At 51.8% G+C, this 25,883-nt stretch overlaps 1 protein-coding gene across 5 annotated transcripts in view; it reads left to right on the top strand.

Annotated features, from left to right (window-relative positions):
- Positions 1 to 25,883, top strand: part of SEPTIN9 (septin 9) — a 147,359-nt gene that overhangs the window by 40,698 nt on the left and 80,778 nt on the right. Inside the window, exon 1 of one of the 5 annotated variants that reach the window (XM_072880669.1) lies at positions 86 to 218. The exons of the other annotated variants lie outside the window; for them this stretch is intronic. Coding sequence (XP_072736770.1) covers positions 125 to 218 — 94 coding nt within the window. The 5' untranslated portion in view covers positions 86 to 124. Of the gene's footprint in view, positions 1 to 85; positions 219 to 25,883 lie in introns of those variants that run through there. 5 annotated transcript variants of the gene reach the window in all.

Here is a 25,883-nt window from a genome sequence, read left to right as displayed (position 1 = left end):
AAGCTGGGGGAGGGTGAGGGGGGGAAGCAAGGGGGGGAAAAGAAACTGCTTTCTAGGTCTGGATTTCATTTGAGTCTCTCCCCCCCCCTCCCCCCCGCTCCCATGTGCCGCACGGCGCGGGGGGATGAATGCTGAGCCTGTTAGCTCAGAGCTGCGAGCCGGGGAGAGGGAGGAAAATAGCCGAGCTCTTGGCATGGAGACGCGTTTCTGCTCTGAAGGTTGGCTCCTGAGTTTGTGTGTGTGTTGTGGTTGAGCTTCTCTGCTTGCCAAAGTATCTTCCCCCAGCTTTTGCCCTCCCATCCTGCCTGCCTGGCCGGGCAGGAGCTGCCTGCGTGTCCTGCGGCCGCTCCTTGTGCAATGCCAGAGCTGGTGGCCGGCGACCTGCTGGTGTGGTCTTCACCTTGCTGGCCATGCGTGGGGGTGTTCGGGTGGGGGGAGGATGGAGGGTGGTAAGCGGAGGAATGAATAACTCCATTTAATTCCCCAGCTTCCCTGCAAATCCTGCCTAATGGTGCATGTCTGAGTGGTTCCAAAAGCTGCTCCTGGGTACGTTGAGCTGTCGGGGAGCGATGCTGCAGCAAGCTGTTTCTGGGGTGGCCGCAACTGTAACCGTTTGCAGGGAGAGGGAGCAGGCGGCATGGCGTCACCCATGAGACTCGCTCTCTGCATGTATGAGCAAGACAGCCCAGGATCAAAGAGGGAGAGCGAGGGAGGGGGTGTCTCTGCCAAAATGGCAGACCCAGTGTGCCTGCAGCCCAACGGTGGGTCTGGTCTCCCTCCTCCCGCCCCCCGTGGCATGGCACAGCTCGCCCTCCTCCGGCACGGCAGCCCCGGGGAGGCATGAGGCATCTTCTCCTGGGCGTTCCTAGCCGGCTGCTGGGCATTGGCACTGGGAGGGAAACCACAGGGATGAGAGGAAACGCTCAAGTCAGGGTGGAGCGAAACTGTGGCCAGAGAAAGCTGCTCCCATGGCTGGCCTGTACCGGACCCGCAGTGCCCTGTCCGGGGCTGTGCTGAGCGCACCCGGTGCCCCTGGACAAGGACTTACCTGCAGGAGCATCCTCCACTCCCCACCGCCTCTGGAGAGCGCAGCTGGCACCTTCTCGTCCCTCTCTCTTGCTTTCTCCTCTGGTTTGAGCCACTTCAAAGCATTCCTGAGAGCTGCTCATAACTCAGAGCCTGATGGGTGTTTCAGCAGCACAGGGCTTTGGGCTGGATAGCCTCTGCTGCTGTGTGCAGGCCTCTGCTAGGCAGGGGCGGTTTGGTCCCACTGTGGTTTGGCCTTTCACATCTCCTGTTACATCCTCGGTGCAGCGCTGGGTCCCTTCCCTCCACGCAGAGGCGGTGGGGGGCTTTGCAAAGGGTCGCTGGTGAGAAAGGGGACTCCCTAGTGATGTGATCTGGGGGTCTTTGTTCCAGAAAAGCATCCTAGGTGGGTTTCTCTCAGCCTTGAGCTGCACATCGTGCTCAGCTGCTGCGAGGAGCGCAGAGCCCTCCTGCCCGGGCTGGCTGTCACCCGCTCCTGGGGCATGCAGCACCCAGGGACCCCACATGCAGGAAGACCCTGGGCAAGTGTCTTTGTGCAGAGATGCAAGAGCTCTTGGTAACTCCTGGGAGCACATTTGCAAAACGCTGATGTCCGAGTGCGTATGTGTTTCACTGACCTCTGCTGGAACTGGCTTTCCTGTGGGTGGTTCAGATGCGGCCGAGCTGCAGGCAGGGAAGCAGGCAGGGCACACAGATGGCGTAAGTAAGCATGGTGTGTGCCTTCACCTAAGGTGGTTGTGCCCGGGCTCTTGGTGTGGGATGCTGAACACAACCCACTCTGCTCTTGCTCAAGCATGAGTGGGTTGTGTGCTGTGCAGGACCTCAGAGCCGTGCCTGCCATTTTGGTAGTGTTTCTGATATGTGGCTCTGGCATGAAATATGGGATGGGGGAATAGATGGGCAGAAGGGCTAGTCTTGGGTCTTCTCCCCAGAGCCTGGCTTAGAGGTGTCAGTGCAGGCAGGGAAAGCTGCTCAGTGGGGCAGCAACAGAGGGTATGCAAAGACCCATATGTGGGGGCAGAGGAAAACCGTGCTCAAGGAGATCTGGGGGACAAAAGTGACAATATCACAAGGTCACGCTGTCAGCTCCCAGGTCCATGGTGCAGCATGGCTTCACAGGGCAAGCCGCTTGGCTCGCAGCAGTCCTGCTGCTGCCGGATCGTGAACGGGCTGTGCCAGCCAGTGTGCCCGGGGGTCTCGTGGGGCCGCAGGCTCTGGCACCTCTGCGCTGGTGGAGGAGAGGAGCGAGGAGCAGGGAGCAGAGCTCAGCCTGCCCCGGGCTCCCCCCCACTGTGGCCGTGCAGGCAGTACTCCCGGTGCGGGCAGTGGGTCAGCCAGGGCTCTGGCTTCAGTGACTAACTGAAAGATGACTCAGATGAAAGCAGATCTGTGCAGCGCTGGGGGCCGTGTCCCAGTCACTGTTCTGGTCCTAAACGTGCTTTTAATTAATGCTCTGCTGTGGGTGGGAAGAGCTGACTCCTGAGCTGAGTGTGTGGCTGCCGGATGGGGTGAGGGCACCCCAGGGCGGGTGGGAATTGGGCCTGGCCTCTTTGAGGGCTGCTTTCCCACAGCTGCTTGAGCTTGGCATGTCCCGCAGGGTCTCCTCTGTCCAGGGGGAGCTCAGGCTTTCCTGCACAGAGTGGTGTCCCCAGTCCAGGATCTGGCAATGCCAAGCATCCCATGCTTTGGGGGAAGGCATCGAAGGCGTGAGGTGATGCTGTAGCTCTGCGCCTGGTTCACTGCCTGCTCCGGGGTAGCGAGGGTCTTCCTCGGTCTCTGTAACAAAGTACCAGTCTCAGGTGGTGCCTTTGGGTGCCGGTATAAGAAACACAGTCTCATATAATCTGCTAGTCCCTATTAATCTGGTTAAACCATCTCTCACACATTTCCATAGGCTAATACTGCATGAATAGAGCTATGTCTTAGCTCTAAATTAATTTATTTCCAGGCATCCTTCTCCAATGGTTTGGGTCTGGAGAGCTGTGCTCTGGGGCTGCTGTGTTCCTCACATCTGCCGCTCCTCTCTGCCTTGCCTGATTGCTCTGGTGGCAGCGGCCTGGAGATGGCTCTCCTGTCTTTCCCTAGCAGATGGCTCTTTTGACTAGTCCAGATCTTTCCACAAAGCCTTATGTTAATGCTATGGGGCCCTTTACCTCTTCTTAAAAGAAAAGGAAGGGCCTGCAGCACCCTGGGCAGTGGGGGTTCGGTTACTGCGATGATGGCGTCACAGGATGGGTGCAACCCTGATGGGAAAGGAGGTAAATGATCTCCCAGGTAAATTATTAATACTACCTTTAAAATTGCACTGTGAAAACTTATTTTAAGAGTTAACAAATGATGAGTAGGTAACTGTAACACCTGTCTGAGATGAGTGGCATGTGTTAGGCAGGGCCCAGCAGCAGGCAGCTGCCAGTGCTGTAGGTGCTTGCGAGCAATCTGCTGAACTCCAGCAGGAAGGATGAATTGTTTATTAACCCATTGGTGATCATTCTTAATCTTTCAGTTATATATATATCCGCTATGGATATGTTTATGTATGCATATTCATACAGAGTTTAACATGGTTTTATACGTCATACTATGTACTTAAATGATTTGAGCAGTGAGGAGACGGCCCCTGTTTGCAGCATGTGGCTTTTGGAGGCTGTGCAGGCAGCAGCTCTCAGACTAAATGCATCAAGGAAGAGCATCTTCAGTGGTCCTCAGAGCCACCTGGGAAGTACCATGTGCCTGGACTGAGCAGTAGGAAAGGAAAGTAGGGACCCTTTATATGAATGCTGGAGGTGTGATTATATGAATGTTGGGAGGGAATGTGCTTGTTTCTGCATTTATTTTTTTTAAATAGAAGTTAATCTTTGAAATGCGTGTAGCAGGGCAGAGGGGTTGGGGTTGCAGTTGCTTCCAATCACTCTAGCTATCTTTTCTGTCTCAGGTTTCTTGGTGTCCCTGTTATTCCTAGGAAATGGCAGGTAAAAGCCTGACATGTTTCTTTTTAGTGGTCTTCTCACAGCTATACATCTTCTTTTACTGAAAGTTTTTCTTTTTCCTCTGGCTTGCAGCATGTCACACATGTGGGATGCCAGACTGGGCATTTACAGTCTGGATGGTTCTACCTCCTGTTGGATCCCACTCATCCCATTCATCCAGGCCTGGCACCCAAGGACACCTTCCTGTCTGTCCTGCCTTTGCTGGTGGCTGTTGGTCTGTCCTTAGCCCTCCATTCTGCTGTCAGTGTCCTGCTGCTTGTGTCCCTACCTGGTGCTGACCCCCGCAGTTTGTTGTGGTGTGCGATGCCCTGCCCCCCGAGGCCACGGGTTTGTGTGCTATGCACTGTAAAAACTACCTGCAGCTTTTTTCACCCAAGTTTCTTGTTCAAGCATTTACCTTCATCCTAGATGTGGTGTAGTAACCTGTTGTGACTGCAGGTTTCGGCTCATTTAATAGTAGGTCCATGCAGGCCCTCTCTCAGGGAAGGGTTTGGATTTCATGAGGCTGTGGAGTTGCCTCTGCAGACTGTTGTGTTCGCAGCATGCTCTGTGCTGCTCCCAGCCTGCTCTTGGCTGCCTGCTCCTGCCTGGCCAGCAGATGCATTCCCGCAGTTGTCTGAGGCATATGAAGGTATGAAGCATTATCCATTTCCTGATGCCTGCTCTTAAATCTGCTGGAATTTCTGCTCATCTCCATTAAATACAATCCTGTTGTGGGGTACAACTCATCTCTCGCCTGGCAGCACAGGTAACGTTTCTTGACACTGCTCTGTTGAACTTGGCTAACCCTGGGGCAAGAGCTCCTTTCCTGCCTGCCCTCCTGCTTCATGTTGGATGACTTGGAGCCTCCCAACAGAACGATTCCCATGCTGCTGGGGCGAGGGAGGACGTTTCTCATGCAAGTCAGGGCACTTCCAAGGTCCAGCATACCATAATGCTGAGTAGGAGCAAGTACGTAGTTAGGGAAGTATGTCTGGGTCAACACATGTCTTCTGTTGCCTTAATGATCTCAGAAGCACAATATCTATATCCTGTTGGCTTCTCCACGTGGTACTTGTAGCTGTAACTAATGGACAGAATAATTTGCTGGAGAGCAGTGATGCCTTGTGCTACGTGCACTGTAGTTGGGCTCAGGGCTCTGCAGCTGGACCCTGGCATCGTTACAGGCAGTAGGGAAGGTCCTGATGGCCAGCAAGTCTCATTTCAAGGACAGTCTGATACCTGAGAACTTAAGTGAAATTCCTTGCTCTGCCCCGGATTTTCTGTAAGTCCTTGGGAAAAGGCATTTGTGCTTCCATTACCCTTTGATTTTGGGTAAGGACCTGGTGTTTGGGTCTCTGCACTGAAGCTCTCCATAGGCGAAGGGGGAATCGCAGCAGTGCCTGCCTGTGTGGTGGAGCTCAGAAGTGCAGCTGGAAACTCAAAGCTGTTCTGACACTGCAGCAAAGGGAGTTGTGAGTCTCTAAAATGGGTGTGTGCATGGGATCTGAAGCTGTTCCACCTGGACTACTAGTGCTTGATGGCTACTCTGAACAGCTGATGGAGATGGCATCCTTTATGTACATGCTTAACCAATGTCTATGGACAATGACTCCTTTACACTGAGTTTCTTGGGCTGTGCCCACTACTTCTTCCCAATGGCTTCTGTTTGCAAGGGCAGCTTACTTCCTAAGCACCAACACTGAGAATTAATTTCCCCATAGTCGTCTCTGAGTGGGATACAGCACCCCTTCTGCCTCTCTTCTAGCACTTCAGGCTGCTGCTCTTATATTTATTTGTCCTGTGCTAGTACCTGGGTACCGCATCCCTGGCACAGGAAGACAGTGAGCCCTTGCTGCTGGATGGAGCTGCTGTTTGAGTGGCAGGTGAAATGAAATAGCCCTTCAGTGTAATGTTCAAAAGAGCGATGGGATGCTGATGCCAAGAGTATTGTTAGAGTCTTATAAACAGCTCTGTTTTGTGGCTTGGGGGAGAATGGGTGTGATTTTACAGGTGAATAAAATGAATTAGTTTTACAAGCAATAATCACACAATAAACCTGAAAGTGTGTTTTTTCATAGAATCATAGAACAGCCTGGGTTGGAAGGGACCTCAAAAGATCACCTGCTCTAGCCTTTTGTGGGAAAGGGAGCCTAGATGAGATTATCTAGCACCATGTCCAATCACATCTTGAAAACCTCCAGCGATGGGCACTCTGCCACGTCCCTGGGGAGGTTGTTCCAGTGATTGATTGTTCTCACTGTAAAAAATGTCTGTCTTGTATCAAAATGAAGATTTCCCCCCCCCCCTTGGTCTGGTCCATGTGAAGTTGGTGCTACCTAAACAGGTCTGTATTAATTTTGTGATTACATCATTACTAGATACCTTTTAAACTAAAGCAGTTGTTCTTGGAGCAAATTCTGGTTTCCAGTGAAACCGATTTGGGGAGTGCTAAGTGTGATTGCTTGGATGCAGGATTTGTGGGGGAGCCTGCCATTAGCTCTGCAACATCTCCAGGTTGTAGCTTTGACCACGAGCTGGCAGGAAGCTTGTAGTTTGAGGCTGTGGAAGTAAATGTTTGTTTGCATTTCACTCCTGGCTGGCTGATCCGGAAAATTAAACCATATCATCAAGGCAACCAAGTTTGAGCTCTGGCACACTGGAGCAGAGGAATACTCATATTTTGGTTCTTTTGTTGTCTGAAATGTTGATTCTTCAAAATCCCATTGGGTTTGGAGAAGTGGGGTCAAGGCACAGAAGTGTGGGCACCCTCTGGTGTGGCTGCTAATGAAGGTATTGGTTCATATATTCAGAAATTACTCTCTCCCTGACTCCCCCCATGCTGGGCTCTGCCTCAGTGGCTTCCCAACCTGGGGCAGCATCTCTATATGCCTGTGGCACCCCCTTGCTGGCAGCCCACCCTCTGCCAGCTGGTGCTGCTTGCCTGCATGTAATGCTCTCTCCTTTCTTTCCCGATGAGCGCAGGACATGCTTTTTTTATTAGTTTCAGATGCTTTTTCTTTCCAGGGCTATGTGCTTCAAGTTCTTAGTCATGGTGCTGGAGCAGGGGCTTTGGTGATGTAGGCAAGACCTTGCTGACGAGGAGGGAGCCTGACATGGGGGGTTTTGGGGTCAGGGGCATGTGCTTGGTAGGTGCCAGGTGTTTTCTGAGCGCCTGATCCCTTACACAGTGGCAGGGAGCACCAGGTGTGCCCAGCATACACGTGATGAAGGGACTCACAGTGGCTGAGCATCTCTGATGAAGCCAGAGCCTTTGTCAAGGGCAATGTGTGTTTGAGTCCATCTGGGTGGTTTAGGGGGACAAATGGAAAGAGTTAAAATCCTGAATGCTTTGCAGGGATGCTTGCTTTGAGGGATACCTAGGAAGCTGGATGGCAGCTCCTGGGGAGTTGGGTGGTGTGAAACTGCAGGTTGGGAAGCCTGGATCAGGACTTGGACCCAGGCTTTGAGCCCAGGGCCCATTTCTGCTTTACCATCAGACTGGTGAGAGCAGCCGTGTTGGGCAGAGCCGCACAGTGGTGGGGGTAAGGCTACTTTTGATGACTGGGTCTGGGATTTTGTCCCTGTGCCGCTGACTTGTGTGAGCTACAGCAAGTGATGGGCTCCCTCCATTTTGCTTTCTCTGAGATGTTCACTTGGACTTTGAGGTTTGGGCAGGTCCCTGTTTGAGATTGGGGAACAGCCTGGTCCTGTGTGAGGTTCTGTATCTCTGCACCTTCCTCAGAAGCACCTGGTGCTGACCAGTCCATGAGCTGTTGTACCAGCTGGTCCCTGGCTCTACCCAGTCTATAAGCAAAGAGCTTTCAAGATCTTCTCATCTAAGCAGTGCTGGAAATACAGAGTACCGTACTGCTGGTACCCTGGTGCCTGGCCTGGTGGGAATCCTGGCTTGGGAGGCTCGTCCCAGATCATGGTGGTGCTTTTTCCTGCCCAGGAGTGTTTTGTGTGGACTGCTCTGTTACTGATGTTGCTGTGACAGTGCTGTAGGGACCCCAGCTCTGATCAGAGTTTTTGGGTGATGACTGCTGTGAGTGTACCTGGAGACAAGGTCCTGATGACATGACCAGAGATGGAGTGAATTGCCTGGGGCTGCACAAGTGATCAGTGTAGGATCTCCCACTTGCCAGTCCAGAGACCCATTTCCTTTACTACACTACCTGTAAAGGAGAGAGAAGAGGCTTTTTTAACTGCTTCAGCTAGCCTTTGCAAACCTATACTCTAAAGAGTGCTCCAGAAACACCTTGCTGCTTTTTTAGCACATATGTGGAGGGGATTGCTGCATAAGAAGCATCTTGGTTGGCTTCACTAACCACCTGAATACCTCTAAGAAGTATGTACCTGCTGGGGCTGGATGACTGAGGTCCCTGGAGTGACTTTGCAAGACCCTAGAGGGGGTCATCCTGCATTTCAAGTGAGGTTAGAACAGCTGTCCCAGCAATCTTGGTCACTGGTTTCTAGTGGGCTAAGGGTGGATATCATAATCCCCAGAGGTTTCAGTCTTGCATCTCTTTGACTCACGATGCTTTCACTCCCAGTGACTCGCCCCTCCTGAGTCAATGGACAACATGTTGGGCACCAGGGGGGTAAAGCCCCTCCCACTGTAAGGGAAGATCAGCTTCGTGACCACCCGAGGAACCTGAACATATATAAGTCTATGGGACCTGATGAGATACATCCTAGAGTCCTGAGGGAATTGGTTGATGTAGCTGCCAAGCCACTCTCCATGATATTTGAAAAGTCATGGCAGTCAGGTGAAGTCCCTGGTGACTGGAAGAAGGGAAACATTGTGCCCATCTTTAAAAAGGGTAGAAAGGAGGACCCTGGGAACTACCAACCTGGCAACCTCACCTCTGTGCCTGGGAAGATCATGGAACAGATCCTCCTAGAACCTATGCTAGAGGACAGGGAGGTGATTCGAGACAGCCAACATGGCTTTACCAAGGGCAAGTCCTGCCTGACCAACCCAGTGGCTTTCTATGAGGAAGTTACCACATCAGTGGATAAGGGAAAAGCAATGGATGTCATCTATCTGGACTTCTGGAAAGCCTTTGACACAGTCCCCCACAACATTCTTCTCTCTAAATTGGAGAGATATGGATTTGATGGGTGGACTGTTCAGTGGATAAGGAATTGGTTGGATGGTCTTATCCAGAGGGTAGCAGTCAATGGCTCAATGTCCAAATGGAGATCAGTGATGAGTGGTGTCCCTCAGGGGTCTGTACTGGGACCAGTGCTCTTCAATATTTTCATCAATGACATTGACAGCGATATCAAGTGCACCCTCAGCAAGTTTGCAGATGACACCAAGCTAAGTGGTGCAGTTGACATGCCAGAAGGACGGGATGTCATCCAGGGGGACCTGGACAAGCTGGAGAAGTGGGCCTGTGTGAACCTCATGAGGTTCAACAAGGCCAAGTGCAGGGTCCTACACCCAGGTCGGGGCAATCCTCGGTTTCAATACAGGCTGGGGGAAGATGTGATCGAGAGCAGCCCTGTGGAAAAGGACTTGGGGCTACTGATGGATGAAAAGCTGGATCTAAGCTGACAATGTGCGCTCACAGCCTGGAAGGCCAACCTTATCCTGGGCTGTGTCATAAGAAGTGTGGCCAGCAGGTCGAGGGAGGTTATTCTGCCCCTCTACTCTGCTCTGGTGAGACCTCACCTGGAGTACTGCATCCAGCTCTGGAGCCCTCAACACAAAAAGGACATGGAGCTGTTGGAGTGAGTCCAGAGGAGGGCCATGGAGATGATCAGAGGGCTGGAGCACCTCTCCTATGAAGGTAGGCTGAGAGAGCTGGGGTTGTTCAGCCTGCAGAAGAGAAGGCTGCGGGGAGACCTTATAGCAGCCTTGCAGTACCTGAAGGGAGCCTGTAGGAAAGATGGGGACAGACTTTTTAGCAAGGCCTGTTGTGACAGGACAAGGAGTAATGGTTTTAAACTAAGGAAGGGCAGATTTAGACTGGATTTAAGACAGAAATTTTTTACAATGAGGGTGGTGAGGCACTGGAGCAAGTTGCCCAGAGAGGTAGTGGAGGCCCCATCCCTGGAAACGTTCAAGGCCAGGTTGGATGGGGCTCTGAGCAACCTGATCTACTTGAAGATGTCCCTGCTCTTGCAGGGGCGTTGGACTGGATGACCTTTAAAGGTCCCTTCCAAACCAAAGCGTTCTATGATCCCCAGCCCCAGGGGTGCCCACGGGCCAGGCAAGGACGACCTGAAGCCGGCAGCTCGTGGGACCTCCAGTCCTGAGGACAGGGCAGGGACGCGCAGCCTCGGGAAGCGGCCGTGCGGGGATGCGCGCCGTGCTGCTGCACGCCGAAGGCTGCTGCGGGGTTGCTGTCCGCCGGCGTCGGGAGGGGCAGGGGATGCGCTGGGTGCTGCCTCTTTCCCTGCCAGAGCCCAGCTGCGGGCGGGCTGGAGGCGGCCGGGGCCGGGCCGGTGCCGTTAGGTGGCGGTGTCCGCTTCCCGGCCGGCTGCCGCGGCGGAGCGGAGCTGCGGGGGTGGGCGGCGGGGCTGCCGGGCCCCCCGCCCCAAACCTCTGCCCGCCGTCGCATCGCTTGTCCCCTGCCCCGGCGCTTGCGGGTCCCCCGGGAGGTCCCTGCGGCCGCCGGCTTGAATTTCACCTCCGAAAACAGGCCCGGGACTGCCGTTGTGTGCGGCTGTAAAAAGGCGAATAACTGCTGAGGCTTACAGCAGAGGATAGTAAATTCCCGTATGTGCATATACGGAGGGATTTTATTTAGCGCAAATAGATAGATACTTCTCACTACGTTGCTAAAACCCACATCTGGGTGCCCCTCTCCTAAACAGATCTGCTTTTTGGCATGTTTTTTATTTACCAGTGAGTCAGGATTTAAGCTGCACCGGGAGGGAATGATCTAGTGGCAATTAGAAGCTGGGCTGTTGGAGTCCTTTTCCTGCTCTTCCGCTAAATTGCTCTGTATCCTTGCGTAAATCGTTTAACACGTGTGCTCTAACTTCCTATATGGAAAATGAGGTAGATACTTTCCGCTTTTCATAGGCGCTTCAGGATCCTCTGCTAGACAGCTGTGAGGGATTTGTCGTGATAAAGCTGGGAATTTGACCCCTTTGAGATGCCGGCACCCCTGTGCAGGGCTGGGATGAGGCTCCCTACGGGGTGGAGGCAATGTGGAGCTGGGGAGCAGCTGAACATCCGGCTGGAGACATGAATCATTCTCACTGGATCCAACTCTGCTGGGGAGCATGGGCCAAAGAGCAAGAATATGAGATTTATTCCCAGGCCGTGATGTCCATCCTTTGGTCACCACAGGCACGTCAAGTGCAGGCAGAGCTTCCTCCAGAGGAACTCTGGTGCTGAGCAGTGCAAAATCACCTGCCGGTGCTATGTTCACAGCTAGAGCACCACCGAACACCAGCTTACGTGTCTCTTCTCTGCTCCGCTCATCAGCAAGAGCCATCTGACTCTCCTCTGTTCACTGGGGAGATGGAAGGGCACATAAACCTGTTTGTCCTTCCCTGCTGTCTTCTGCTGGTGACATTTAGCTGAAGTCTTTAAACATTGCTCCCTCTCCCCTAGGAGATGATGATCTTCTCCTGGTATGGGCCTGCCATTTCCCCCAATTTGTCCCCTGATTCCCCTTCCCCAACCCTGAAGCATTTAACAGTTTTGCTTTCTTGCTTTCCTTCTCCTCTGTGGCTTCTCTGGGCTCCGTGAGGTCAATGGGACTTAGAGCGACAAGGCTGGAGCTGCCGCTCCAGAAACGCTCACCAGGAGGGCTTGTGTTTAAGTAAGTGTTAACTGATTTATTAGGATAGAGGTAAAGCAGGCAACCTTGAGAGCAGATGAACTGTTGGGCTAGGAAGGGGGTGGTCCTCAGCACCTAAAATATTTACCATTTCTTTCCTCTCTTGTGCTCTTCACTCTATTCAAGTGGAGAACTGGTCAAACCCAGCTTTAGCTGCCTAAAAAGGGCTGGCTGACATCTGTATTGACAGCTGCTCTCCAGGGAAGGGGGCCCTGTTGGAAACTGCCGTGGTTGGTGAGCAGTTGGTTGGTTCTGTTTTGGGGTGTTTTTTTTCCAGAAAATGTGAAAAATTCCTGGTAGGTGAAGAGGGAAAGTGAACTATGCAAATTGTGTGTCTCGTCCTCTCAGTTGAAACACACCCTGGGGAAGGCATATCCTCCATAAGAGGAATAGCGGTATTGGCCACCAACCAGGAAACTCTTCCCTCCCTGCTCCCCTGTGCACTAAGAGCTAAGTGCTGTAGGCAGCGTTTCCATCCAGAAAGGCTGTTCCTCGTTCCTCTTCTACCTCTTCACCCCTTGGGACACCCACTGCAGTGGCCTGTTTAAGTGCAGGTTGTGCTCAGGGGGTCTCTCCCCTTTGCTCACCAGTTTTTTTTCCAGCAGACTGGTGTTACTGGTAGTGCTGGGCTCTGTACTCAAGGCTATTCACTAGTTGTGCTGTGAGAACATGGGGAATGTTGCTGGATCTTGAGTAATGCCCTCGGCATTGGCTGAGGTATGTGGTTTGGAGGCCTGCTCCTAGCCTTGCTCCAAAATGATAGGGCAAGAGGTGTGTCATGGCATTGGCCTTCACTTGGCTCAGATACACAAGTGCACCCAGGGCTGTACTGAAGCTGGGTTGCTAAAACTGGCCTTTTATCTCATAGTCGATTCTCAAATAGGTTCAGACCCACCTCTGGTGTCCTCTACTTGCTTCTGTTGCTGTTCCACAGCCCCCTCGCTGTCTCGAGGCCGCTTAGAGAGGGGGCCCTTCATCTGCAGCTGGAGAGGAAACTTAATCTTGCCATGTACAAAGGCAAGAAGGGGACAGCCAGCAGTGCAGGGCCTGAGGGGTGGAGAAAGGGGATGTGCAACAGTGGGTGATGCAGAGGTGATTTAGTTGTAGAGGCTGAAGGGCTGCGAGGCAGCTGCACGGATAGGAGTGCTGCAGACCAGGGGGAAGAAACGAATGAGTATTTTGGATAAAAGGACCTGAGAGGCAGAGGGAGGGGTATCGGGAGGGCTTTCAAGCAGCAGGGGTGGGGACTCAGTCTGAGCTCTCCCTTTCTTGGCTTGATGCCTTCCTCCCCCTCCTCTCGCTGCATACGGCATTTCCTCTTGCAGGACAGCAGAGACCCAGGCCCCGCTCCATCTCTGGTAAAGCTTAGGCTTGCCTCCTTGCCCAAGCTTTGCTTATCTGCCAGACCCCGTGCATAGCAAGAGGAGGTTTGTTTTGCTGCCTGTTACCCGCAGAGTGATGCAGATCCCTCTGTGAACCTAAACAACGGGCAGACAGCATGGCCCCCTTTTTTCTGCGTTGAAAGAGTTAATCATAACAGCACTAAGTAGCCATCAAAACGAAGCAACTTACTGCTTTTTCTTTGATAACCTTTCTCTTGTACAAGGCTGCATGTTGTCTTGGTGGCCGCCAGTGCCCTGTTTCTGGTGGGAGCCCCTCTGCGCCCTGGGCAGTGAGCAGAGCAGTTAGCATTGCACAGCATAAATCATGGGAAATCCGGTTCTGTGTCGGACGTACTGTTCAAAGGCACCTTGGTTGCACTCGGGACATTCTACTGACAGATTTTCCCATGAAATAAAAAGTGCTAGCTGTTGACATACAAATGTATCTGAAGTGTAAGCTTTTACCATCAAATTTCACTGCTGCTGGCTTAAAATCTGGAGGGCGTGGTGGTGTAAAACTAAGGATAGCTTTAGGGGGCAGAAATTGTCTGAACTTTAGCAGAAGTTCACATTGTGTTTTGAGTTGAAATTCAGGTTGCTGCTGCTTCTAGCTACAATGATACCTGCATCTCTTCAGGAGCCGATGCACAGTCCTGCGTGCAGGAGGAGCCACGTGGCTGGGAAGGACCAGCAGACGCAGCACTGTTCCCTACTTGCCTCTGGCCATCTGGGAGAAGCCGTTTGAGTTAATTGAACTGTCTCTCATGCTTCCTTCTCTGTTTAAACAGTAAATAGGAATTGCATTAAACCATGAAGGTCGGCAGTGTCTGTGGGATGTATAGAGTGTGGCAATATGTGTGAGGATGGCTAAGATGGTGCATGAGGCTTGCAGGCATCACCTCCATCCAAAGCCCGTGTACCTCTGCTGTTCCCACCTCTGCTTGTTCTGAGGTCCTCAGCTACCAGTGACTGTCACATGTGTCCCTCCGAGTGCTTTAGATCTTGGCTCCCAGGTCCCTGACTTGCCTCTTCGTTGCCTCTTGGATGGTTTAAGTCTCCTTGTCTTTAGGAAAGCAAATTAATGTCAAGAGCTGTAAATATCTGTAAAGCTGCTCTCTGAGGCCGACTGTTGCTCACAAACGAGTACAAGATTTTTTTAAGCAGATATGTCAGATCCATCATATAAGCCATCAAAAATATGCCCTTTATAGCTGTCTCATTCATATTGCATGGACATAAACAATAAAGCCAATCTGGTTTTCAGTCCTTTTCCTGGTTTGGAAAAGAAACTGCTTTGAAAAAACCCAACAAACCTGGTGTTTTCCAGCAGAGATGCAGCATTTGCTCTGTGGGGAGCTGGTCTCTCTCAGGAAGTGCTGGAAGTGGCAGTTTGGATTTGATACCTTGCTCATGAGCTGTATCTGTTGTGGACAGGAACATCTTGTGTTGCAAGGACTTTACTGTTTTCCACTTAAATAGGAAGTTTCCCTTTGAATATTAAGAGTTAAGGGCAGATTCTCGACTGACGTGGGCTGTCAGAGCTCCACCAATTCCAGCAGCTGAAAGCGTATTCCCTCGCAATCCTGCTGTGCTTGGCATTTTCCTAGGGTTATATAAACATCCCTGTTTTATAGATGGGGCCAGGACATGCAATCTGCAAATTGCTGACAATCCCTTGCAAGATGTAGAGCTGCACCAGAAGCTTCGGCAGCCCCGTGACGTCGGGGAAGGATGGGAGCCACATCGGGCAGAGCAAAGCTGTTGGGATTCCGCTGCGGGGTGTGGGCTGTGGCTTCGGGTCAGCCCAGTGCCGCCTGCTGCTGCTGAAGTTGTTCGGAGCTGATTCAAACGCAGCAAGAGGCTCAAGCCAGCAGGCTGGGGTACCTGCACAGCAAAGGTCATCCTCAGGAGTTTTGACTTGCTTGTGTGGCTCCACCTGAATTCTCTCACCTCCTTGTGCTTTCCTAATCCCCTCTTGCAGCTGTAACTGTCCATTGGTTCGGGATGCTGCATGAGCTGGACCTGCACACCCGCAGCACCATGATCAGGTTTTTCTCTCTAGGAAGGCGTAGGAGTTGAGGTTTATCTCCGTGCTGGCAGGCAAAGGAGGATGCCACACCTCTGGGAGCTTCTGGGGGCTGGGTGGAGTGGGAAAGTGGGGGAGCAGAGCATGGGCTTTGAGGAGCTGCGTTTCATGGGTTTGCCTTGAATCCAGGGCACTTTGAGATTTCCAGGGGCTTGGGGGAAGGAAAGTAGCAATAAACCCAGGTCATAAATAACAGCCCCTTGCCCTTCTAGTGATTTCTGACGCGCTCTGCTTTTTTGACAACAAATGCAGCAACAGACTGTAATCCACGGAGGGCTCTTCTTGGCTCTCAAACTGAGAAAGTGCTCGCTCTTAGCAGGCTTGGCTGCAAGGAGCTCCCAGCTCTGGGTGTGAAGGTCAGAGGGGAAAGGAAGCAAAAGCACAGATAACACATTGTAGGGCTCTTTCATTGCCAAGCTGGGAGATTCTGTTGTCCTCAAAATTGAACTCTGGGAAGCTTGATGGGCGATGCTGTGGCTGCTCCTACGGGACCTTCCAGTGCTGCAGCTCCAGGAGAGCTGCACAGCTCCCTCAGGAGAAACACCTAAGGGAAATGCAGACCAAGTACATCCTGTAAATGCCTAACAGGTCTAACTGCTGGGGCTGGAAATTCATCCTTAGGTGACTGGTGTGGGCTGGAGGAGCCCTTGCGATAGAAGATAGATAGACATCCAGTCTCCCTTTGGATGTGGCTGAAAGATAGAGTTATCATCATGTAAAAGATCAGGAGTGGTAATGAGATGCAAAGAGGTCCTTGTCTTTAGGATAGGAAACTTTTCAGGAAGCCCTAGACAGTGTGGGACATCTAGAACTGTGTCTGGCTTGGGAATTTTCTCCCTGGAAGATGCCCAGTTCATCCCCTGCTAACCATCCTTCTGCTGCATAATGTAACAAACTGACCGCTGTGTCCCTCCCACCTCAGGCCGGACCTTCCCAGGCAAACCTCTGGCTGTGCCTCAGTGTGTAGGTGCTGTGACTGGTTCCAGTTGCTGTTTCCTTATAAGATGAGGTTTTTATTTCACTTTATTCCTTTGTCAGCCTTCCTTGAGTTTTGCCAGCCCTTCTCTCTATTAGCTAGAAGATTGCTAGACGTAGAAGGAAAACGCCACATTCAAAATGCTTTTTTAATGCCTAATTTAGGAAAATAAACAGAATTGTTTCGTAGAACCACTCTGCCTCTGAGTAACATGCATCACTAGGGCTGTGCAGAGGGAGACTGCCTGGTTCTCAGGATGGGGATGGGTTGTCTTAGCATTCTCAAGTCTTCAGATGCTCAGCATATCTGGCATGCGAGAACTGGGCTGGACTATTTGCCTTCTTTAGCGACTGGAAGCAATCCAGCCTGCCAGTTCCTGCAAGCTTATCCTGTGGTTTAGTAGATAATACTGATCCTTGTTCAACTCCCACACTTTTGTGCCTTGCAAGCGGGTGGGGAAGACTTTGCAGACCTTGTACTGTGCAGGGATCCCAGCTCATTACTGTGAAAGGCAACATGAATATTCATTGTGCTGTGGAGTGCTTGCTCCATAGTTCTAATAAAATGTTTATTATTACACAGGAATGACCATGAAAATCATGGCAGATCATAGCTGGTCAGCATGTGTAAATGATGTAGGGTGGTAGCAATAACTGAGGAGGAAGGGTTGTTTCTTTGAACTCAGTGAAGTGTCTTCACAAGTGTACTTACAGGAGTTTGACTTCTGCTGACGTTGTCTCCTTCTCTGCCAGGGCGAGTGTGTGGTATCTCTGTTCTTGTGCAGTTGTGAAGCTGACTCTGGTCAACACATGGTTGACTGAGCTCAGAGACCAGGAGCTACGCAAACCTGCATTTTCTCAAGCAATCAGCAAAGCTGCTGAGCAATGCAAATCGAAGTGACAGCCAAGTCAAGACCAATCATCTAGAGAAGAGCCTGCAGGCTTTATTTTGGGACTGCACCAATGTGACTAAAAGCAAATTCAAGTGTCTCAAACCTAATGTTATCCTCAACAGACCAAGGACAATCTGATGCTGTTGCTGGTGTGTTCGTATCACAGCCGATGAGCAACTTGGCGTGGTTGGTGAGGCTGTTCCTTGTCCACAGAGCAGAGCTGGGACAGCCCCTCTCTGAGAGGTGCAGCGGGGACGTGGTGTGTAGGAGGGTCTCTGCGAGCAAGAAGTGACATTGGCTTTCGGTGCTAGGATGTCCCCCAGCCTCTCTGCTCTGAGAGACAGCGGAGTGCAGATGTGTCCCCTGAGTAGGGTGGAGAAATGGATCTTCATGTCCAAGAGTTTGTTTCAGATGGGCCTCATCAAAGCTGCAAAACACTGAAGCTTTTAGCCATGTCTGACGCGAGGGTGCTGTAGCTGCGTGACACTGCTGGCCTCCATCTGTGTATTAAACTCTGATGAAGGTGTTTAACGAAGACAGGACGGAAGTTTCACCGAAGAGCAGGACAGCACAGAACAGAGTGGAATGTGCAAGCAAGCACTGCAATTCTGCCTGCGCTCCCGCCTCACCTAAATCTGTGGATATATAGAAGATAGATGAGGTGAGCAGATTTTAGTATGAATGTGGCTGGCAGCAGACACAGATCATGGATTAAACATGTGCGTTGCAAGAAAGGGGCTTTCTTGAGGCAGACAGAGAGGCCTGCTGTTGCCGTGCAGCCCTATTCATCTCCAGCTCTGATGCTAACATCATTATCAACGTGTTTATATGAAGCTTGGCTGCAAAATGGCTCATCGTCCTCAAGTTTTTTTCAAGCAAGTCTGTAGCTTTACTAAATACTCCTTTTATTGTGCTGCCAGGGACTCTCCCAGAGGCCAGTAAAGGAGGTGGCCTGTTTGGCCACAGTGATGTCTGGACCGGAGGTTCAGTTCCCGTGTGTCTTAAATCTGTCTGCAGACTGGCAAGCAACCAAGTGGGCACCTCTTTCTCCAAGTAATTGACTGCTTATGTGCAAATCAGTCTCTAGCTGCTTCCATGATGCCTGGCTCACCAGAGCTGCACAAGAAGATGCCTCTGCCATCATGCTTGCAAACCTCGCTGGGTGCCTGGGCTGTGCAGGGGATGGCGATGACAGGGACAGCCCAGCCCTCGGAGCCAAGAATCGGGTCACCATTCTTGGCTCCGAGTGAGCACCCAGAGCTGCTCTGGGCTGTTAGCACTTCCCTACAGTGGATGAAATAGCTCTCCATCCTCCAGCTGGCAAACAACGCTCTCCCAAGTTACAAGCAAGCGTTGTGGAGAAGACTTGTTTGGAAAGCACCTACAGAAGTGGAGCTGGAGCGGCAGATGAGATGCCCCTGGCAGGGGATGTGCAAACCCACAGCCGGAGGGCTAGAGCTGGTGGCAATGGCATGCATCTGCAGAGTGATTAAGGATACTTCTTCTTGTGGGAGGGTGTTGCTGATATGTCAAGGCTCGTGTTTCTGCAGGGGAGTGCTCCCCAAGGACCTGGGCACTGGATCAAGGCAGCAGGGCAGTTTTATTTGGCTCTCAGGAATGTCGTCTGATCGTTAAACCAACCAAATTGGGGGTACTGTGGTGCAGGGGAATTTTTCTGGAGGCTGGGGGGAGAAGGAAGGTATGCAAAGACGGAGCTCAGGTCTGGCAGTTTATTCCCTTGCGTTAACATAAACACGGCTGTGTTGGTCTGCCCTGTGATTACTTGCCTGGGAATAACAATATCCCTTGACTTATAGACACTGCCAGTCCCTGCTGAAGGAGAAAGGCTGATGCTTAATGCACGCAATGCTTTCCTCCTGTCATTCCTTTATAAGGAAAAACATTTCAGATTTTGTTTCTACCTTATTTTAACTTCTCCTAAACAAGGGCAGTTTAATTCTGTTGATGGAACATCTAGTCCAACACTCCCTGACCTGGCGTGGTTATTATAGGCACTAGAACTGCAAATTAAGATGAAGTATTAACAAAAAGTCAGCATGGCGAGGCTGAGCTCACCAGAGAGCATGCAAGGTGGGATGGTGAGCAGAGACAGCCTGCCTGCAGTCTGGAGATGGCAGAAGCAATAATGGCAAATGAGCACCATGTGAACTTCTTGTTCTGGCACGGCTTGGTGCGATGGCAACGGCCACATCTTGGCGGAAGGGGAATTTGGCCAGTTCTCCTTTCCCTGCTGGGCTTGGCCGCAGGGTTACGGGTGCAAACAGAGGATGGGGCTGCACACGGGTGGGGAAAACCCAGCTCTGTCTGTCACTGCAAGGGAGCAGACCCAGCTCTGCTCATTCAGGACATTTGGACTCTGCAGTCCTCGTTTAAAGCCAAAAGCAGCAAAGCTAATTGCTGGGCAGCCTGCAGCAAGATGCTTTGTACAACCGCCCAGGGAAGGGCTGTGTCCCACAGCTGATGGCAACACAGATGCTTCTGAAGTGTCTCTGAGTTTTACCCTATTCCAGGACCCCCAAACTCAGCCCATCTCCAGGGTTTTACTGTCTGTGCTTGTCAGGGGATTGCCAGTGGGGAGTTTCTCTCCCCCTCGTGCTGCTCGCTGGAAATCTCCTCCTCTTCCGCCTGGCTTGGTGCCGTCTCTCTCCGTGGCTGGTGCTCTGCCCCCGGCACGCTTGTGGGCCCCTTTCCCATTTAGGGCAAATGTTGGACAGCCCCTGCTTTTGGCCCGCTTGCAGCATATCTCCCAACTGACTTTTTTTTTAATCCTCTTTTGTTTCTGGAGGCTGAAATCTCCAGCGTCCCCCAGCCGCGTGTGCTGGCTGTGGCTCGTGCTGAGAGATGGCTCTTGGAAAGCTGTGCTGGGGCAGGCGGGGATGGGGGGAAGCCCAAGTGTTGTCCTGCCCTGGGTGAGGCTTGGTGTTGACAGTCTCTTCTAGAAGACAGGGTGAGCCTGAGGGTGGTGGTGACAGCGTCAAGTCCCTCCTGCAGTAGTGATTTAATCTTAGCAGAAACAAGTGCCCTGCAGCGGGGGGCCTGCAGGCATGGGGCTGTGCACGGGCGAGAGCTGGGGCAGGCAGAAGTGGCTGAGCATGTGAAAGGGAGAGTCAAAGGAAATTCCCGTAAAAGCTTGCATGTTGAATCAGGGATTTTTATTTTTTTTTTAATCCAGATTTTTATACCAACTGTGCAACTTCTGCATCTGTAGAAGTGGCTGAGTCTGTGTTAGCAGCACTGGGTATCTGAGAGATGGGGGGGGGGCAGTGGGGTGTGCAAAGGCTGGTGTGCTGGGAGCTGACGGGTGACCTGGTTAGAGGGGGCTTTGTGGTCCCCTTTGCCCTGCCCTGTTTTTCCAGTGGGAGAGGCGACTGGGGTCCGAGCGCCCGGGCTGCCTCCTGTATTTGGGGTAGATCCCTTGAACACGCAGCTCAGGGTCGCTGCTTTAGTGCTGCGCAGCACAGCTGGGCTAGCTGGGACCCTGGAGCCAGCGTGATTATACTGGGATCTGGTTACTGGGAGATTACCTTGGTTGTGTCTTTTGTGTAGGCCTGACAGAGTTGTAGTAAACTTTTCGAGAGGGCAATTTAATGAGATGTAAAACCCAAGGCAGACCCTGCCCTCGCTGAAGGTATCTATCTGGTCCCTCCTCAGGTCCAGGCTGGCCCATCTCTTTCCCATTTGCACTCCCTGAGCCCAGGAGTTTGTTAACAGCACCAATCTTGCCTAATATTCTGTATGTGCCTGTGTGGGACCTGCCAAGACCTCCCGGGCAGCGGTGGTGCAGGCGGTGGAGCTGAGGGCATGGTCCCCTGGCCAGACCATCACAGGGTGATGCCAGGGGCACCCAAATTCCCATCCACATGGAGACAGGAGTTTGGCAGCGGTGCCTGTCCACTTGTGCACCCTCCCATCCCTGTGTGGTGGAGCTGGAGCCAAGGAGAAGCTGCCAGCGGTGCTCGGTGCTGCACGGACACCGACTGCTGCACCTTGGCATCGCCGCTCGTGGTTTTACTGGCATTTACCAAAGCCTTTAAAAGGAAAGGAAAATTGTGTTCATTCTTCCTCTCTTTCCTTTCTGCCTGCCCTTGTGTCCTTCTCCCGCTGTGCGGTGAGCTCCCGCACTGTGTCCGTGCTGCCCAAAGGAAGCTGAGTGGGTGTGGGGCTGCAGCTCCGTCTGGGAATTGTTCTTATCAAACTGGTTTATGTCAAAAAGGAATAATAATAATAAAACCTTTGATGGTAAGCAGGGAGATCAGGAGGTACAGCTGCTCCCAAGGTCTGACTTGCAGCTCATGGTACTTCCCAAGCCTTTATGGGGAGTTTTAGGGTCCTTGTGCTGCAGCAGATTTTGTTGTGTGCCTGAAGTATCTCGGAGGAGTGGGGAGAAATGACTGGGGCTGGCCCAGGGAGCGTGAGCTGCTGGAAGCGGCTCTCTGGGAAGCAGAGGAGAAGTATAAGAAAAGCAAGTTTCCTGCCATGAGCTGGTGTATTTACAAATGGAAAGTTTTGGGTTGAAAAGGTCGAGAGCAGGCAGCTGAGAGAGCAGCAGAGGCAGTGGCTGTAAAAGCTGCTTTCCCGGCTCATGCCCCACTCTGCAGCAGGGATGGGGAGGGTCCTGTGGGGGTACGGTGGGCCCCGTGTGATGGGAGAGGGATGGTGAGCACCGGAGGGATGAAGGATGGTGGCCAAGGCAGCCAGGGTGTGCGTGGGGATGTGGGATATAGTGGGATTTGCACCTGTGGGGCTGCCGGAGGGGTGGGCTCAGCATGGGGAGCCCACGCTGTGCCTCCCTCCTCCCCTTGTTATGTGGGGATGAAGTTTCCAGCCCTGCCTCGGACACCACGTGAAAATGAGACATGCACATCTGGAAGCAGAGTGCATGCGCGTAGCACTGCCAGTTTGTTTACTCCTGCAAATTCTCACTAATTAGGGACTGCTGGGAAGTTTGCAGTAGTGGAAATGGCCTCTTTCCGAGGGGTTCAGCATTCTGGCTGACCCTCGCCTCCCCTTTTTCCCCCCCTGCAACTACCATAGCATGCAGGCAGTGGAAATGGGGGGGAAGTCTTCCCTACCTTGAGGTCCAGGCACTGCAGTTTCTTCTGGAGTCAGATGCACCCTCAGCTGCATGGGAAGGCTTTGCAATGGAAACGTGCTGTGCCATGTGTGTGTTAAACTCATTAGAGGATGAGCAAGGTTTCTGAAGCCTCTCGTTTCTATTAAAACATCTGTGCTGTTACGCAATGCTGGGTCTTGTGCCTGTTTTGGTCTTAATATTAAAATGTAGTAATTAATATTTTAAAAATAATTAAAGTAATTAAGTCGTTTTTCTGTTTGGATCCTAAACTGCACCTCCCAGTTTCTTAGGAAAGTCTGACCTGAAACTTAATGAGAAGAACAAGGGCATGAAGCTGAGTTTGTTTTAACTGTGCAAGGTTCAGGCAGATGCGGTTCCTGATCTTCTTTCCATTTCCTTCCCCTGCAAGCGTCTCCCGTCGTTTAATCAACACCAGGGAGTTTTGCTTCCCTTCCCTTCCCAGGCATGGGGGCTGCCAGCCTGCTCCGCCGGTGCAGTGGGACTCCCCCCGTGTCCCCCTCCCCTCCCGGGAGCACCGGAGCGGCTGGGCGTGCGCTCGGCTGGGGCTGGGGTGATGCGCCTGGCCCGGGCTCGGGATGGCGTTTCCCTTTCCAGGCTCTCAGCATGCACAATAGCCGGAATTGCTGGCTTGGCGTGAAATGCTTCAAGCTAGGCTCTGGCACCGGCATGAGGCTGGTGGGGTCCGCGGTGGGCTCATCCCATGCATACGGATCATGGGGTAAACGGGCAAATTGCTTGTCGGAGTTGACGAGGCTCGGAGTGCATAGGAGGGTGTTCGCTGGGGACAGAGCTGTGCCCTCCCAGCCCAACCATGTGCTGCTGGATCTGAGCATGGTGGGTGCTAACCCACAGCATCCTTCCTGCTGGCAGGCAGTGGGACCGGGTGCCTGCTTTGAATCCCACCTTAGCACTGGTGTAAACCCAGGGCGACTTCATTGGTCCCCATGGAGGTAGGGGAGGTATCGGGGACCATCAAGAATTTGCACACGTGAGGTGCAGGAAGGACTCAGCTCTGTTTTCAGATTAGTAGGGTGAGAGGATGGATGTTGGCCCTCTGCTTGCCCTGCTCAGTGTAACTACATGCGATGCATTCCCTTGCCCTGTTTGAGAACAAGCTGGTACCTACTCTGCACGCTGACTTAACGGAGTTAAACCTAAGATGAAGTTAAGCCTTGATCTTCTTCACAGCTGTCTCCCTGCTGGAGGCGGGTGAGAAGAGGCTGCAGGGACCTTGTGTCTGTGGTTGTTCCTCCACCCGCCCAGCTCCAATGGGGCATCTCAGCTCCAAGGTTGTCCCAGAACACCAAGTTTGCTGTTTCCCTTGTTTGTGCAGTGAATATCTGAGAAGCTGTAGGCTTGGGGACCGTCTCCTTCCCCATGTCGCATTGTATTTCCTATGAGCAGCCATGCCCCACTTTCAAACCTGTTTGGCTTTTTGCCCCCTTGATTTCACAGCAGTCCCTTTATATCTCCCATCACTAGCTGTTAAAATCTTCTTCTCATTTCTAGCTCTTATTGACCTGTTTATACCATCACCATGTTTGGGTTTGGATTGGGGTTTTTTTGTTCCCTTGGCAACAGTGATCTTTGCCCGAAGCAGCTCTCCCCTGTGGCGCATCTGCATGCGATGCTTCTAGCAGTCCCATCCCCTCTCCACCTTCATTTCTGCTCGCTTTTACTGATGCTGGGCAGCCAGGATGACTCAAGACAGAGCACCAGTGATTTCTGCTTTGCTGCTGAAAGTATCTCATTTACTACGTTTTAGGAGTGCGCTTGCTTTAACTGCATGGCGTCAGCGGCTCACGGTCACGCTGGACCCACCGGTGCAGCGAGGTCCTTCGCGCTGATGCACTTGTCATGAGCAAAGACTTTATTAAAGCCCTTTAGGTACTGACTTTCTGTCATTCTTCCAGATTTCATCCTATTTTTGTTATCCAGTCTTCAAAGTTATTTGACCCTTTCTGTGCAGTACCTTGGCTCTGCGTTTGTAACAGGGGCTGCGTAGCTCTGTGGCACCAAGGGATGAGATCTGGCCACGTTTCCTTTATCAAGAAAATCAGTTAATTATCCAGAAATCTCAAATCAGCGAACCTATTTTGAATTTTTTAAACTTTTCCCATGATCTTATTTTCCTTGCATAGGAAGGGAAGTGTGACTAGCACTGAAGTGCGGCTGTCCTTGCTGTATTTCCTACTTCTTTGGAAGCAGGAAGAGCCTGAAGTCTTGGGAAAGAGCCTTTTTTTTGGTGACAATTCCTGTGTAATCAGCAGGGCTGGATTCATGCCGTCATCTACATGAAAGCATGGGCGGAGGTGATGGGAACTGCGTCTGGTTTTCCTTCCAGGTTCCCCCCCATCCCCAGCCAGTAACACTGGCACTTCCCAAGGAGCTGGGGGCTGGATTTGGCACTGCTCACCGCCGCAGCCAGGTCCGGTCTTATCACTTGCCAGCTCCCCATTTCTGAGTGATGGCTGTCACGTGCCTCAGTTTCCCCACCTGTAATATGGAGATCATTGCACCTATTCCTGGTGGATTTGGAAGCAGAAATGTTTTTTGGGCAGAAGCACAAGAACTCAGAAGGTGCAAGGAGCAGAAGGGAAGGTGATTGCAACAGCCTTTCTTTTGGCTTAGAAAGAAGAGATGTGACTCACCATTCTTTCACCTTCAAAATCTGCCTTGTCTGGGTTGTTATACATCTGTTTCTACCTGTTACCCTGCATTGGTGCTGCCCATCTGACAACAGCTGAGTGGATGGTGCAGCCACTGCTGCCCTGTGCCTCGGCTTGAAGCGATGCCGTGGGGATGCTGGACTGCCACGGATGTTGGGGGATGGTGTCGCCCGGTGCAAAAGCCTCCACCCACACACTGCACCTACCCAGAAAGGCTGGGAAGGATGTTTCATCTGTGATCAGCAGCAAGAAAAGATGTTCGGACTCTCAATAGAAACATTAGGTGGTTAATAATAATATTTAGCTGCTCCTACATAGTACTTTTGTTCAGTAAGTCTCAAAGCATTTTATAGAAGAGGCCAGAATCAATAAAGAGTTTTGTTTTCTAATTAAAATAGGAGGAGAAAAGGGAAGATGCTGTGGATGAATTACCTGCTTTTGTGTAGGAGATAATTTAAGATTCAGGTAGCCACAATGACTCATGCCACCGAGTCTAACCGAGCCTGACACTCGTGAATGCAGCAGATTGTGAGACTGATAAAAGCTGCGTAGGTTCAGAAAAACCTTGACTTGTGGGAGGAAGAATATCTGTCTGAAAAACTGCATTCTTAGCAGCTTGCAAGGAAACTGTATGGTGCTGTTTAAAATGTGCGTGGATAGGAAAGTCCTTTTTCTGCCTTAGCCTGTCTTGATAAAGGGATCTTCTAACGCTGATACCTACCATCTCCTTGGGGTTTTTTCTCTCTTATGTTTTTTTCTCCCTGAAGTGACTTTCTAAGTCTGCTCTGCATTGTGGTCCCCCCATGCCTATGTCAGGGCAGGGGCAGTGACCAGCACTGGCTGCTTCTGGAGCAGTGACCAGCACTGGCTGCTTCTGGAGAAGGTTGTGCTGTGATTTGGAGAAGCCCTTGAGGTACATCACTGCCTGGAGGGCAGGAGAG

The sequence above is a fragment of the Ciconia boyciana genome, chromosome 16 (assembly GCF_034638445.1).
Source record: "Ciconia boyciana chromosome 16, ASM3463844v1, whole genome shotgun sequence".
Lineage (NCBI taxonomy): Eukaryota > Metazoa > Chordata > Aves > Ciconiiformes > Ciconiidae > Ciconia > Ciconia boyciana.
Note: the sequence above shows the minus strand (reverse complement) of the source record. Positions and strands in the feature narration are given on the sequence as shown.